This window comes from Mandrillus leucophaeus, unplaced genomic scaffold (genome assembly GCF_000951045.1).
Source record: "Mandrillus leucophaeus isolate KB7577 unplaced genomic scaffold, Mleu.le_1.0 Scaffold43, whole genome shotgun sequence".
Taxonomy (NCBI): Eukaryota; Metazoa; Chordata; class Mammalia; order Primates; family Cercopithecidae; genus Mandrillus; species Mandrillus leucophaeus.
This window is the reverse complement of record NW_012104587.1, coordinates 715709-730931: the sequence shown is the minus strand read 5'-3', so window position 1 is coordinate 730931 and position 15223 is coordinate 715709. Positions and strand designations below refer to the sequence as shown.

General features: G+C 53.0%; 1 protein-coding gene and 1 long non-coding RNA gene across 2 annotated transcripts in view; both read right to left on the bottom strand.

Annotated features, from left to right (window-relative positions):
* FADS2 (fatty acid desaturase 2) overlaps positions 1-11266 on the bottom strand; it is a 45450-nt gene extending 34184 nt beyond the window's left edge. Inside the window, exons 1-2 of the mRNA XM_011993342.1 lie at positions 10437-11266; positions 1277-1387 (exon numbers count right to left, since the gene is read on the bottom strand). Of these exons, the coding sequence (XP_011848732.1) occupies positions 1277-1387; positions 10437-10643 (318 nt within the window). The 5' untranslated portion in view covers positions 10644-11266. The remainder of the gene's footprint in view (positions 1-1276; positions 1388-10436) is intronic.
* A 1221-nt stretch (positions 11267-12487) lies between these two features.
* Positions 12488-12976, bottom strand: LOC105549020. Its single transcript, XR_001007494.1, has 2 exons — positions 12867-12976; positions 12488-12720 (listed from the first exon to the last, which is right to left on the bottom strand). It is a non-coding gene; the product is annotated as an uncharacterized LOC105549020 (long non-coding RNA).
* Positions 12977-15223: the final 2247 nt, after the last annotated feature.

Sequence of the window (15223 nt, the reverse complement as noted above, 5' to 3'; positions counted from 1 at the left end):
AGCCCCGGGCACATGGAGCCAGGGAGGCGAAGTGGAATCAAGGAGTGCCCTGGGAACACAATGGCATTGTGAGAAAGAAGGAACTTGGGACAAGAGGCAGGGGCAGGGCTGGACAGGGAGGAGAGTGGATAATAGGAGAGGAGCGGTACCCACAGGGCATGACCAGGGTGCTATGAAAGGTGGTTCTGGTGGCACATGGTGGGAGCCTGGGTGCTAAGTGGTGCAGGATCTGCAGCACAAAGGGAGAGCAATGGACAGAGCCAAGGAGCAAGGCCATGGAGGAGGGAGCTACAGGGCAGGACAAGCAAAGCTGGGTAAGCTGCAGGCCAGGAGGTGCCGGGGGGTGAGAGTGGGAGATGGACTTGCAAAGGAGGCAGGAGGGGACAAGCATGGGTTGGCATGGGTACGGGGCAGGTGATCTCATATACCATGGAGGGAAATGTGAGAGTAGGGGCATTGGCCTCTGGAGGACCCGCAGGGTGGCCTGCAGCTCATCAGGAAAGCCAGAGGCAATGGGGGCAGTGGGGGACTGGCCAAGAGTCCAGGCCAGGAGAGACCCTGGTCCTGGCCTGGCTCTGCTAAGCAGAGGGGTCCAGCCCAGGCTGGCAACAAGAGGAGGAAGGGCTCGCTGAGGCCAGAGTGGGACCTCCATGACCACCCTGGTCATGCCCTGTGGGTACCACTCCTCTCCTTGTAACCACTCTCCTCCCCATCCTGCCCTGCCCCTGCCTCCTGTCCCAAGTTCCTTCTATACACTGCTCCACCATTTACATGGGGACTTCATTGTTGAACAAAACAGCCCGTGAAACCTCAGGGGTTGCTATTTTCACACGTCACTGTCCTGGAAACCCAGCACCCAGGAGAGTGTCTGACCTGCAGACGATGAAGAAATGACCAGGAAATGGCCATTCTTTCTCAAAGAGGTGCTCCCAGACCCCAAAGCCACTCTTGTCATTAAATGACATTTTTCAGTGTTTCTGTCCTGTCTTTCCCCTAGATTGTCATCTGGCACCTTTCTGGAAAGGGATGGAGGAGAATGAAAGTGAAACTGGCTAGAAGAGAGGAGACGCCACTAGCTGTTGTCAAATCCCAGCTCCCAGGGAGGCTCTGAGGCCCTCCCTGACCACAGGTGATCCACAGTGGCTCCTCCAGGACAAAAGCACCCCTGCCTGCCCCAGCCCCAGTTACCGGTCCTGGGGTGAGGGGACCCTCTCTCAGACTCCCAGCCACCCCCAGCCTCTTCTCCACCCCCACCCAGGTTGCAAGCCCGACTCACGTTCTTGCCGTGGTCCTGGCTGGGCTCTTCTGGGGCCAGCTCACCAATCAGCAGGGGTTTCAAGAACTTGCCCACGAATTTCAGGTCAGGGTGGAAGGCGCGGAAGGCATCCTGGAGAGCAGAGGGCAGTGGTGAGGCTGAGACCCGACCTCTGTCTGCTCTCGGGCCCCAAGGAGGACAGTGCTCAAAGCAGCAGCTCCATGTGTGCACCCAGACACCAAACAGGGTCTCCTGTGATCTGGCCCCAAATGCTGTCTCCAGCATTTTTCCAGGACAGAGCCCTTAGTGCCCAATGCCAACAGCAATAGCCACCTGGACTTCTGTGCCAGCACAGGCATGCTAAACTCCCCAGGGGTTTGTGGATAGATGCACAGGCTGCCTTTGGGCAAGTCAGGAAATGGTGACCCTCCAGGAAGGCGCACCAGGAAGACATGGGGCTCAGGGAGGACTTGAGCCTCAACTGCGTGAGCTGAGTGCCTTGCATGGTGCACAAACTGCACCACCCACCACCTCTTGTAAGTTCCTCACCTTCATATCCAGGGTTATCGATGAAAAGAACAAGACCAAATACTACCATGGCATTGGAAATGTGCTCAGATCAAGTAAACAAAAAATAAACACAGAGTTATGTAAAAAGCATTCCAGAAAAAAAGCCTGGGATGATCTAGGCTATTATTATACATGTTAAGATAGCTGGATTATGCCTTGCTTTATTTTCATTACTTTCCGAACTCTAACACTGCTATAATGATAAACGTTTTAATCTTTTTTTCCCCAATTATAACGTAAAAATGTGCTGAGTTTTGGTCAAGTTAGAAAAGGCACAGCAGAATAAAGAGGAAAATAAATATCACCCAGAAAGTGATCATTATTGCTAATATGTTAGCAGTTTTCCTTCCAGCTTTTTTCTATACACATTATGCATATTACATTAATTATCTCATAAAAAAATCTAGCATTTCTATTAGAGATGAGCTGGCACCAGGCGCGCCTGAGGGGATGCAATAGAATGTCCCAGTGGTGAACACTGCTTAATCTGCATCAAGTCAAGCTTCCAGACATTGGTAGGATTGACAAACCAGTTAAGCTCCATCATGAGAAACAATCAGAAAAATCAATATAGCTGGGAAAAAAAATACAGGTTTGTGGAAAAAAAAAAAAAAGTATGGAAGCATGGTCTAGATTAAAAGAGACTAAAATGATATAAAAACTGCAACTTTTGTTCAGTCGCAGGGGCTCACACCTGTAATCCCAGCACTTTGGGAGGCAGAGGCAGGGGGATCACTTGAGGCCAGGAGTTCAAGACCAGCCTGAGTAACATAGCAAGACCCGTCTCTATAAAAATAAACAAAATTAGCCAGGTGTGGTGACCTGCACCAATAACCCCAGCTACTCAGGAGGCTGAGGCAGGAAGATACAATAAGTAACGATGGTGCCACTGCACTCCAGTCTGGGCAAGAGAGTGAGACCCTGCCTCAAAAAACGAACAGGCCAGGCACAGTGGCTCATGCCCGTAATCCCAGCACTTTGGGAGGCCGAGACAGGGATCACCTGAGGTTAGGAGTTTGAGATCAGCCTGGGCAAAATGGTGATATACCGTCTCTACTAAAAATACAAAAATTAGTCAGGCATGGTGGCGCATGCATGTAATCCCAGCTACTCAGGAGGCTGAGGCACAAGAATCCCTTAAAACCAGGAGGCGGAGGTTGCAGTGAGCCAAGATTGCACCACTGCACTCCAGCCTGGGTGACAGAGTGAGACTCTGTCTCAAAAAACAAACAACATCCTGCAATTCTTTAATGTGAAAGGCTCTCACTTGAAGGAAAAAATAAGTTATACAAGGATTTTCGGGGGTTGAATGAGAAAAAATGAATATGAACCAGATATTCGATCATATCAAGGAATTACTATTAATTTTCTTAAACGTGACAAAGGTACTGTGATTATGTTAGAGCATCTCTTCTTTTTTCTTAGGAAATGCTGAAGACCTTACGGATATGATCACATAATGACACAGCTTATTTTCAAAAGGAAACTGCACACGTGTAAAGAGGAAAAACGCGAAGGTGGCAAAATGTTAAGACTAGTGAATCTTGGTTGAGGATACACAGGTGTTTGCTTGCTCTTTCGACATTTCTGAATGTTGGGAAATTTTCAAAATTAAAAAGAAGTGGGGGCTGGGTGCGGTCATCTTAGCACTTTGGGAGTCCAAGGCGGCAGATTGCCTGAGGCCAGGAGTTTGAGACCAGCCTGGCCAACATGGTGAAACCCCGTCTCTACTAAAAATAACAACAACAAAAAAAATTCGCCGGGCGTGGTAGCACACACCTGTAATCCCAGCTACTAGGGAGGTTGAGGCAGGGGAATTGCTTTAACCAGGGAGGTGGCAGGTTGCAGTGAGCCAAGATCATGCCATTGCACTCCAGCCTGCCGACAGAGAGACTCCATCTCAAAAAAAAAAAAAAGAGCGTCGTGGGGAGGTGGAGAAAGTGCTAACCACTCCTGGAAATCTTTTCACTCCCACATGTAAGGATCTCCTAAGGGTAACTGTCAGTCTCCCATCATCTCCTTACTACATTCCTGGCATCAAGTCCTTTGCTTGGTCTTTGTTCTATTTGTGTCTAGAACAGACTGACAAAGCAACACTTCGTGCAGGAGAAAACTGGGCCCATGGTTTTTAAAAAAATGCCTACGACCCACTAGCCAAGCAGACAAGGGATAGTAGCAGGGGATCAGGTCAAGTGTATTTTCACGGAAAAGAGATGTGCTGTTCCAGGGCCCTGGGGACGCAGGGAAGAGGCCCAGGGGGCAGGCAGGGAGGAGGCCCTGGGGGGTGAGGAGGGAGGAGCCCCGGGTTGCAGTGGTGACCAGCTTTGCCGGCTCTGGGTGGGGTGAGCAGTCCCCACCAGAGCCTCAGCCACCTCTGCAAAATAAGCAAGGCCCTGGGAGAGGCCTGGAGGAGCTGCCAAAGTCAGGGCCCAGGGCTGGGCCTGAAAAAGCCCCTTCATTGGTCCTCCTCACATCACACCACAGCCTTTGAGAAATGAACAGGAAGTCCCTGGTAAGGCAGTTTCCTAAGAAGCAGCTGCAGTGACTGATAACTAATGGATTCCTCTTGTTTCATTGAAAGGCAAGATTCAGTGGCTTACAAATGGACTCATCGCCACTCCTGCTGCCTCCCCAACACCCAAGACCTGCAGTCCAGGTTCCAGCTCCAAGGGAGCAGACAGATGACAGAGCCCTGCCTTGACCTGGGTTGCTCCTCAGCCATTTCCAGAAGGCTCACGGGCAGCCTCACCTCCCTGAGCCCAGGGGTAATAGGCGTGTGCCAGGCAGGGAGCCAGGAGTGTTGTTCATGTTACTCCCTTAGGCCTCAAGCCCCAACTTTTGAGATGAAGACGCAGGAAGCAAAGTCCTGGGCTCCAAGTGGCAGAGCCAGGATCAAATCCAGGTCCATCTGCCTTTAAGGACTCCTTTCTCACGTGCCACACGCTTCCTGCCATTTCAGAAAATCGAGCAGTCTGTTGGATCGGCTCCTTGCCCATGGTCAATGTGGCAGCTTTCCGAGCAGGCCTGGTGTGGACCACCCTTGAACATACCACGCTCCTTTCCACACCAGGGCCGCCTCCACTCGGAACTCAGCCTCAATATCACCTCCAAGAGGCTTTTCCCAACATCACATCCAAAAGAGCTCTCCCAGCCCTGGGCCTTCCCTGGGTCAATGTCCTATTAGATCTTCATAGCAGTCATCAAGGTTCGTCATCAGACCGTGAGACGTGCCCACTTGTTTATGGCCTGTGTCCCCCGCTGGAGCATAAGCCCCAGTTGGGAAGGCCTGCACCTGTCTTGTTTGCTGCAATAATCCCATTGCCTGGAACGAGGCCTCATAAGATGGCTCACGAGGGAATGAACGGACCCAGGACCCCACAGCTGAACACACTCTGATATCATACTTTTCCACTGTGCAGTCATGATCAGACACTTGTCCTCTTCCGCGTTTCACACAACTTAGCTTCTGCCTCTGGAACACCAAAAGCCTTCTCCGGCATCCCCACGCTGGTGGTTGCTACAGCTGCCACCTGCTGAGGTGACGTAGGCGAGACACAGAGCCCCGGGAGTGGCTTGCATACATCAGCCACGAATCTTTACCAAACTTCGTGAGGCAGGTCCTTTTTTAGAGATAAAAAAATGAGGCGTAGGTTGGCAGAGCCACCTGCCCACTATCACACTCGGGGATGAGCTGAGCAGAGTTTGAGTCACATGTGGCTACCTTGAGTGTTATCTGCTGTTCAGACAAAGGCTTCCTTCGACATGAGCATCCTGCTCCCTGAGAGTGGATTATTTTTTGTCTCTCACTTCCCATTGCATAAATGTGTCTCACACGCTGGCAGAAGGTTCCCAGCACCTGCTGGGTTACAGGAATGTCTGGCAGGTATAAGGCAGACCAGGATTCAAGGCAAGGGAGGGCCAACCCAAACATTGTCTTTGGACCAAGAATTGGAACCGCGCTCTATCCTTGTGTAACAGGAGAGAAGCCAGAGACTTTCCAGAAAGAGGACCTGGAACATGGGGAAGAGAAAGGATTGGCAAACAAGTGAAGAAAGCAGAGCTGCACACACCCGGCAGGGCAGGTGTGTGAGGTGGGGATGTCAGAACACCCAGATTCCGAAGTGCATGTCACCCTTCGCTCTTTGCCAGTTCCTGCTTCTGCCGTCACCCAGCTCTGATGCCAGTCAACTTCTCCACAGGGATATTTTCCCTGCCCCTGCCCAACTCCAGGTACAACTCACAGTTGCTCGCCATCCACTGAGCACCTGGTGCCAGGATTTGTTTATGGCTGTGCTCGTGTCCTCTGCTGAGCAAGGCTAATCTCTGATCGAATGCTGCACAACTGGGCACTTGGCCCAGGACTTGGAAAGTACAGGACGGGCAAGCTCAGGGCATACAGTGCAGTAGGTGGCAGCCCTGCGGACCAGAACTTTACGGAACAAGTGATCTAAGAGTGTGGAGATGCACAGGAGGGACCCTCGCGTTCTCCAGTGGAAATGAAGAGTAAGACAGGGACGTTGACTTCCTTTCTGCAGCAGAGAGATGCAGGCAGGGCAGGAAGCCCCTATGCCATGTCCCCTCCAACAAAAGACGAGGCTGGTAGGGCTGTGCTCTGTGGCCAAAGAGCCCTGCAGTGAGAGCCTCCCCCATAACACAGGGTCCATGCACTACCCTGAGAGCAGAAAGGCAGGGCTGCACAGGAGATAGGCCCCTGCAAAGGCAACCTGGGCATGAAGAAATTGGTGCCATTCACCACTTCCATCTCAGAACTGTTTCCTGGGGATGCTGAGGCTGCAACCACAGGAATTGGACGACTCCCACCCAGATCTCAGCTGGGGAGATGGAGCTGCTCTCCAGGCCTGGGAATTCATAAGGCTGGGACTGGAACCCAGGTCCCCTGCCTCTAAATACTACAACCCTCCTGCCTTGTCCAAAGGAGGCCGGAGTTCCACTTTAGATCTGTTGCCTTTTCACAAGAACAACATAAGAGCAGGTTGAAAGGTGGAACAAACCTCTGGTCTCTTCTCGCCTTCCCTTGATTCTAAGAGGTCACCAGTGCAGACCAGGCAGGAGCAGCTGCTGAGACAAGGGTTAGGGATGGGGGGCTGATGTCTGGAGGCAGAGGGTCCAGATCCAAGCCCCAGCTTGACAGAGAGCAAGGGGAGCACATCCCGCAGCTTCAGGTCTCTGTCTGTGGATAATTCATCTTTGTGTCTGGGCCCAGCTCAGAGCTATGGAGACACTCAATTAATGTTTGATGAATTGTTGCTGAAGATGAACAGTTCTGCAGTGGTGGGACTGCTGTGAAAAGAGCAGACACACTCTTAGGGCGTGGGTGAGGGTTCCTTTTGCCCACAGCAAGGAAAAGACGAGAGAAGCACCGCAGCAACAAAGGGAAGAGATCAGAGGTAGAAACAGGAAGAGAAGGAAGGTGAGCTGGGAAGACTTGAGGTCAGATCCTGATCTGAAGTCTGAGCACTGCCACTTGAGCCAGGTTTGATACCTCAGAGCAATGAGAGGTGCCTACGGGGCTGATCTGAGAATGAAATGAGGTGAAATATATGAATGTGCTTTGTAAGCTGCAAAAATCAAGCAACTTGTATTATTAGAGGCAAGGCCAGGGTTTAACTTCTGTGGAAGGACCACGTAACAGTTGCCCCATCCTTCTAGGGAGATGGATCCTGACTACCTGGATATTTTCCTCTTCAGAAAAAAGAAAATGCCCTATTGAGGCCCCGGATTGTCCCCCTGATCTTCCGAGATTGTCCCGAGAATGACTTTGACTTCTGACCTGTTTCCAGGCTGGTGTTAGGAATGACTGCACTGTGATGGGCTCAGAACACTGCCTGGGAATGTTCCAGGGAATCCAAACTGTCTTCTGATCAGTCTCTCCCCAGACTGTGCCTGGTCCATAAATTGTCACTCCGCTTGCTCTGGGGAACAAACCATCACCCAAAGGGGTAAAGCCACTTGCTCAACAGCCTAGACAAGGTGTCTCTGGATTTCAGTAGCCTGTTTCTGCCTCTCTCTTTAGGTCCTCTTTCCACATGCCCCACCCACCCACCCTATGCTGCTCAAGGCCTTTTTCCAACCTGGTCCTGGACAGTTTAAACAAAACAAAACAAAACAAAACCAAAAGAACCCAGCTGCTCACTCCACCATCACCATCATTCAATTCTGTATCCCCAGTTCGTGTATTTCATGCCCCAAAAGTCTTATTTTAGAAGACAGGAAGCTCTGGGGACAGGGATTGTTTTTAACGTGTTGCTACACCAAATAAAGCTAGCATAGATTTAAATTTTTTCTTCCAAATTCCTCTTTGCATACTTTCCATTCTAGCTGTTTCATAATCCTTGTTCTTATTCTCGTTTGCCTGAAAACACCCCATTGCATTCATCTGGTGGTTACAGTTGCTGGGGTGCTTTGCCACAAATCAGAGTCGTTGAAACAGGTACAGGTGTACCTTATAGATGAGGAGAGGTGGCTCAGTCAAGTGACAACACTCAGTGAATGAGCCCAGTAATGATATCTTTCTTCAATTCTAGATCTGTTTGCAGCCCAGGTTGGCTCTCACCTTAGCTTATGAGAGTAACAAAGCAACTAACATCCCAGATGCCAGGTTTATAGTCCATGAAAGTTATACAGAAAGCGCTGGAGCAGGACCAGAAATGAAGAGACTATTACGTTTTTATGAGACAGAGAAAAGGTCAGGGAAGGGTAGGGCATCCTAGTCCTCTGCTAGGAGAGATGTAAGCACTGATTTTTGGAGGGAACTCAGTGTTAAGGTCAGGTAAGCACTGAGAACATCCAGAACAAGGATGAAATAAATCGATGTGATATGGTAATTAAACCAGAAAGGTCAAGGCAATTGCCAGACTGAGCGTTCACGTAAGAAAATATGTTTAACAATACGGAATAATCAGACCAAATCCATTGTATTTGACTTTTCCTTCTGGAAAGCTTTTAGTGAGGGCCTGGACAGGGCAGGAACCTTCTACAATTTACCTATACAATCAGAAACAGACCAGTCCAAGTCCAGCAACATAGAGTGGAAAGATCCCAGCCAGGATCCAGAAGGTCCTTTACTTAGGAATTACCTTTACCCAACCTCCTCACTGGGTTGTGGAAAGGTGCAGGTGAGATAGCGCTGAAGGTATGTGAAATATACCCACCTAAGTTCTAAATAGCATCACAAACCCCCTGGGCTTAAGCAATGTCCATAAGCAAGTAAAACAGGATGGGGCTGGAAGCTGTAGGGAATTTCAATATCGCTGACCTTCCCAATCTTAGATAAGCCCTGGCCCGGCTGGCCCACACCACCTGTCCACTGTCCAGCTTGGATTATGGCGGCCTGGTCTGGCCTTCCCCTGGAGATGCAAGAGGTGGGGAAGGTAAGGGTTGGGGCTACACAGCTTAGAGAGCAAAAGCCCACAAACAGTTCCGCATCCTAGACCTCCAGGTGGAATGATCTACTTCAAGTTCATCCCTCCTTTCTGCCTCTCTCCTATACACCTTCCCCAATTTCTCTATCCCATCAGACCTTTTTTCTCTGCAGCCTATTCACTACCACCAAGAGCCGCCCTTTCTTCTCTCCTTGCCTCTGCTCTTTTCCCTCTAGCCCATTCGAATCCACGGGATACCAGCTGCACCTTTAATAAACGCCAGGATTTCAGACTGGGGTCCCCGGTGCGGATAGCTGGTGCAGGGTAATCACTGAGCCATGCATTTGGTGCGGGTAAGGTGGGCAGCCCTGGCTCCAGAGAGGCCCACTACCTTTAGGAGTGCAAGATGAGGAAAGGGCGTTCTTGGCAGGATTTAAAAACAGAGAGCCATTGAATTGAACGCCCGAGAGTAACCTCGAGTGCAGATGGACCTGTTGCCAAGCCAGTCTAGCGCTGCTAAATCCACCGGCTCAAGGCCTCACTCGACCTGGGCTTTGCAAACCCCAGCCCGTTCTCCTTCCACCAATCCCGGACGCCGGTCCCCAAGAAGGTCGACTCGAGCTTGGGGTGAGTCTAGATAATCCCTGGAGCGTGGGAACCCGAGCTATTGGGCGGTTTTTCCTAGGCGGCCACTGAGGGCCTTCTTAGACAAGAGTCCCAGCAGGAGCGATCCCCGGCCCGGGACGAGCTTTCCTTCTCGCCACCTAGTCTGGATGGAGAGTGCTGGACAAGCGCAGAGTCCCACACCTGGCTGCCTGCGCTCCCGCTCCTTTCAGCGGCGCGCAGGGGCGGCCATCTTCCACGCTGGGGGCGCCAGAGCCGTCGGGCCCGAGCGCCCCACTTGGAGAGTCCCTGCCTCCGGGCAAACCCCACTGAAGGGGAGGACGCGTGGGTCCCGGCGCGCGCGGTAGATGCTGCCCTGTTCTCCACCGCTGGGACTTTCACCGCAGCGCCGCCTCCCGGGGTCCCAGATCCGGTCTCCACCCCAGTTGGCCCAGAGGAGGAGGAGGATTGGGGCGGGGGTACGAGTGCGATAGATGCACTTTCCTTCCCTACAGGACGTCCCAAGCTCCATTCAGCGCCGGAGGTCTGTTTGGCGCCCGGGGAGCCAGGGCTCCTGACTCCGCCTGCAGCAGAGAAGGGTGGCTGGGGCGCCCCCAGACCCTTACCGTTGCATCTTCTCCAGCGTAGTGCCCGATGACCCGTTGGCCCCCCGGGTGCTGGGTGGACCATTTGGTGATGTTGTAAACCTTGCGGTCAATGACCAGCCACCTGTCGGTGCGCAGGTTATGCTTCTGAATCTCCTCCCAGCTGAAGGTGGGCATCGGCACCTCGCGCTCGGCGGCCCCCTCGCCCTGGTTACCCCCCTTCCCCATGCTGCCTGCCTATTGTGACGCCGGGTGCACTGAGGCCTCCCCGCGCCGGCTGCTCGCTGCACAGACGGCTGCCTCCCAGCCGGTGTGTGCAGCCCGGGCCCTCTTCGCTTTCGGCTTTTGTCTTCTCCTACTCCTCCCACCGCGCCCCCTCCCCCAGCCTCCTCGTCTGCGCTCGGGAGTGTCCCTGCCTTCCTGGCGGAGGATCCCTGGCTTCCCAGTGCCCCAAAGCGGTCCCCTTCCTCCGCCCCTCCCTCAGCCCGCCCGCTATGGACTTTTGCCTCCAGTAAAAACTCTCCGGGAGCTCAGGGCCTCGACACCTCCTCTGCCCGCCCCTCCGGCTCCCCCCGCCTCGGGTTCCTCATCCTCCCGCGTTCTCCGCCGCCCGGGTTTCCACAGCGATCAGCAGAGCGCCTGCACCAATCGGGTCGCGTCGCCCCGCCTGCCATTGGCCCAGGAGGATCTTTCGAAGGCCAGCGGGCTGGAGCGGCGGGTCCCCGGCTCCCCCGCCCTCCCGCGTGGAGTCGAGCCCTGCTGCGATGCAGGCTACGTGTCCGACCTCCTCCCTCCCCCACGCTCCGGCCCCGGGCGCCGGAGGAGATCCCAGAGGAGATCCGGGTGGGAGCGACGAATGGGCTCCGCGCGCTCCGGGGCGCGTGCGCGCACGCCCGGCGCTCTGGGGTTTGCACCTGATGCCGGTACAAAGCCGGCGCGGCCACCAGGGTGCCAGCAAGCGGCCGGGCGGGCGGACTGGCGGGCTGCGGGGCACTCAACTCCAGGGCCGGCTTGGCTAGGTGACGCCCTTCCTTGGCGCGCGGCAGTCGAGACTCCAGTATCCCACATTGTCCGCACCATCCACATTCTGGCGCCTTCCTGCAACCTCCCTAGAGACACGAGCCGGCCTTGGGTTAGAGTGCTTTGAACCCTCTCATCAGACAGTCTTAGAAAAGAATTGCGGAACCTCTGCTCTGCTTTCTCGGGCTGGGCGTCATGGCTGCGGTGAGGGGGAAGGGAGGGGAAGGCAGAGGAAGGGGGCGACGAGGAACTGGCGCGGTCCTTGCCCTGGTCTCAGTAAGCTCAGTCTCTTTGGGAATCGTGGAAGCAGACGCATCACTGGGGAGTGATGTTGTACAGACTCCAGGAAATAAAGACCGCCGTATCAAAGGGATAGGGGGAGGGTTAGGATTTTTAGGCGTGGGGCGAGAGGCAGGCCCCTCAGACCCCAGCTGGATGAGGCGGCTCAGTGACGGCGTCCTGGGGAAATGGGCCTGACTGCATCCGGAGGGCTAACGGGACCCGTGGGAAGTAAGCATGAACAGAGCAGGTGGGGTGCACGAGGCTTGGGAATCAGGAGAGGAGTTACAGGGCCCTGATTTCAATGGGATTTACAGGTGCCTGTGTGCTAGCACACCCTAATCATTAGATTCTCACCACAGGCTGACAGGTAAACAGGACCCATATTATGACATCTCACAGAGGCTGAGATTGAGAGAGATGGTCAAACAGGCCCTATCTAAACTTCACACTCACGCAGGGGTGGTGGGGAGATCACTCTGCCCAACTGGTGGAGCCAGATGGGCTCCCTTTCCTCACATTTACACAGTCCCCAACCTCCCCCATCACATTTCATGCTGGTGTAAGCCCTGAGCATCCCTCATTCACTCCACAAACTGCAGACATAAAGACAGCAAGGCCTCTCTGTTTTTGAATGGAAGCAGACATCCCAAACAAAAGCCTTCCGTACCAGATAAGAGAATGAAGCAAGACCTCCGGAGAGTACAGTGGCCTTGATATCTGTCAAAGGTTGATGGAAATGGAACCAAGAAAATTATTTTTTCAGAAATGGATTAACACACCGTATAGATAACTTCAATGAACATTTATAAAGGGTGTGGAGCTCCAAGCAGGGAGTGATATCTGAAAGGCAGAACCAGGGAATATCTCAGAGAGGAGCCTTTGAAGGTTCAGGCCCTAAAAGGCAGCACGTGTGGGTGGCCTGTGTAGGGTGGCTGAGAAGTATGGACAGGCCAGGGCCTGGGGTCCCCAGTGGCTCCCAGCACAACACTAGCCAGGGTAGGTCCTGAAAACACATAAAAACGTTGTGTTGAAGACACAAATGAATGAATGAAGTTCAAAGAATGGCTCCGGTGAGACCAGCGGTAGATGGGGCTCAGATTGGGCAAAGCCCCAGCTGCCTCAGTAAGGGGTAAGAATGGAGGACTTGACCATGGAGGTGGCTTGGACATCTGTAAAGCAGGTGTGCTATGATCAGATCCATAATGTAGAGAGAGAACTTCAGAGGCTGGGGCTGGACTGGGATGTAAGGGAGAAACTGGGGAACAGTAATGAGTTCAAAGATGAGGGCAGTGCTCAAGGAGAGGGGAGGGGAGGCCTGAATTAAGAGAGAACTTTAGGCCGGGCGCGGTGGCTCACGCCTGTAATTCCAGCACTTTGGGAGGCCGAGGTGGGCGGATCACGAGGTCAGGAGATCAAGACCATCCTGACTAACACAGTGAAACCCCACCTCTACTAAAAATACAAAAAAATTAGCCGGGCGCTGTGGCGGGCGCCTGTAGTCCCAGCTACTCAGGAGGCTGACGCAGGAGAATGGCGTGAACCCAGGACGCGGAGCTTGAAGTGAGCTGAGATTGCGCCACTGCACTCCAGCCTGGGCAACAGGGCGAGACTCCATCTCAAAACAAAAAAAGATAGAAGTTTAGGGGGCCGACCCCACACCGGACACTGCCATGTGCCTCCCTGCCCTCTAATTTTTTAATTTTTTCTACAGACAGTGTCTCATTACGTTGCCCAAGCTGGTCTTGAAATCCTGCTCCTGTCTTATTTCTTGCTCTCTCTGCTTGGAGAGACTGATGAGACTGTCCAGAGACAGTCTGCCCAGAGAAAACCTCATAGTATCCATACAACCCCAAAGTCGCTTGGGAAAAGGGGTGATCTCAGAGCAGAACGAGGTTCCCATGGCTTCCTCCTGCCCCACAGAATCCTCCCACCCTCCATCCCCAAGCAGCACCAAGGACTGCAGCTTCCTGGGGATCTTGCCAGGACCTTGTTGTGACCATCGTACTGTACTTGATCAGGGACAAAAGAGACTGGCCTGGGTGGCTTGGAGCCCAGACTCTTTCAGGCAGCCAAGTGGGTGAAAGGCTGGGCTGGGTGGGGGTGGTGCTTTGGGAGACAGGGCCTGGTGCGCTGGAGCCCATGCCACCAGTCCCCACTGAATGGGTGAGGGAGGCTTTCCATCTTGTCCTCACAAGGAGTCTGAGGTCTGCTGGGGGACTCGCAGGGTCATGGGAGCAAAGACAGTGGCTGATTAGAGGCAGAGTGAAAGTGAAAGGCATCCTTCAGCCACCCAGCAGCCAGCAGGGGAACGAGAGGGACTGTGACACTGACACAGAGCACCTGGTGGGCAAAGGACCAGCAGAATACCTTTCCTGGCCTCTTCCTTCTCTTCTTTCCTTGGATAATAAATCATGTTTATCAACCAATCGTTAAAAAATCTGAGTTGTGTCCTTCTCAAGCCATCACCCCTATCTATCGCAGTCAATTCATTGTCAAATTTTGTGAATGAATAGCTCTCTCTGGTTCTTTTTCTCCCTCCCTCCCTTCCTTCCTTCCTTTCTTCCTTCCTTCTTTCCTTCCTTCCAGTCAGGGTCTTGCTCTGTCACCCAGGGTGACTGCAGTAGCACAATCACAGCTCACTGCAGCCTCAACCTCCCAGGCTCAAGCGATCCTCCCACCTCAGCTTCCCTAGTAACTGGGACTACAGGCACGCACCATCATGCCTGGTTAATTTTTTAAGTTTTTGTAAACACAGGGTCTCGCTATGTTGCCCAGGCTGGTCTTGAACTTCTGGACTCAAAGAATCCTCCCACCTTGGCCTCCCAAAGTGTTGGTGTGAGCCACTGTGCCTGGCCTCTGGGTCTACTTTCCGTCCCATCCATTTCTCAGATCATTGCAGTCTTCTCTGATTCTAATAGTAAAGATAACCATCCTTCTGATGGGCTTATCAATTTAGGTGTGCAAAGGACTTTCAAATAATGGACAAAAACATTTGCACGCTGTCCGGGGCTGAGGAAGCATTCAGTAGGTGGTGATTCTTATCCTTCTTCCTCCTAGCTTCATCCTCATGACAAGGCATAAGGTAGGTATTGTTACTGTGTCTTTCCAGATGAAGACATGGGCGCTCATGGAGATAAGTCTGGCCCCTCCATCTGCCCATGATAGATTGAGTCTTGAAACACAAACCCCAGACCCTGAAGGCAGCCCTCTTGGCCTGCTCCCATCAAGCCTTCTGGAACCCTTTCTGAAAGGTCAGCAAATCCAGCCGTGCCTTCTCAGACCTCTTCGAGGCATCCAGCGGGCTGATGTCTTGAAATGTCATGCTTTCAGATTCTCTGACAATATACAGTTCCCAGTTTGCTGCTGGACCACCCCCTTCCTGCCTCCTCCATTTGTTTCCCCTCCCTCTCCTCCTCCTCCTCCTTCCCCTTCTCCTCCTCCTCCTCCTTCCCCTTCTCCTCCTCCTCCTCCTTCCCCTTCTCCTCCTCCTCCTCCTTCCCCTTCTC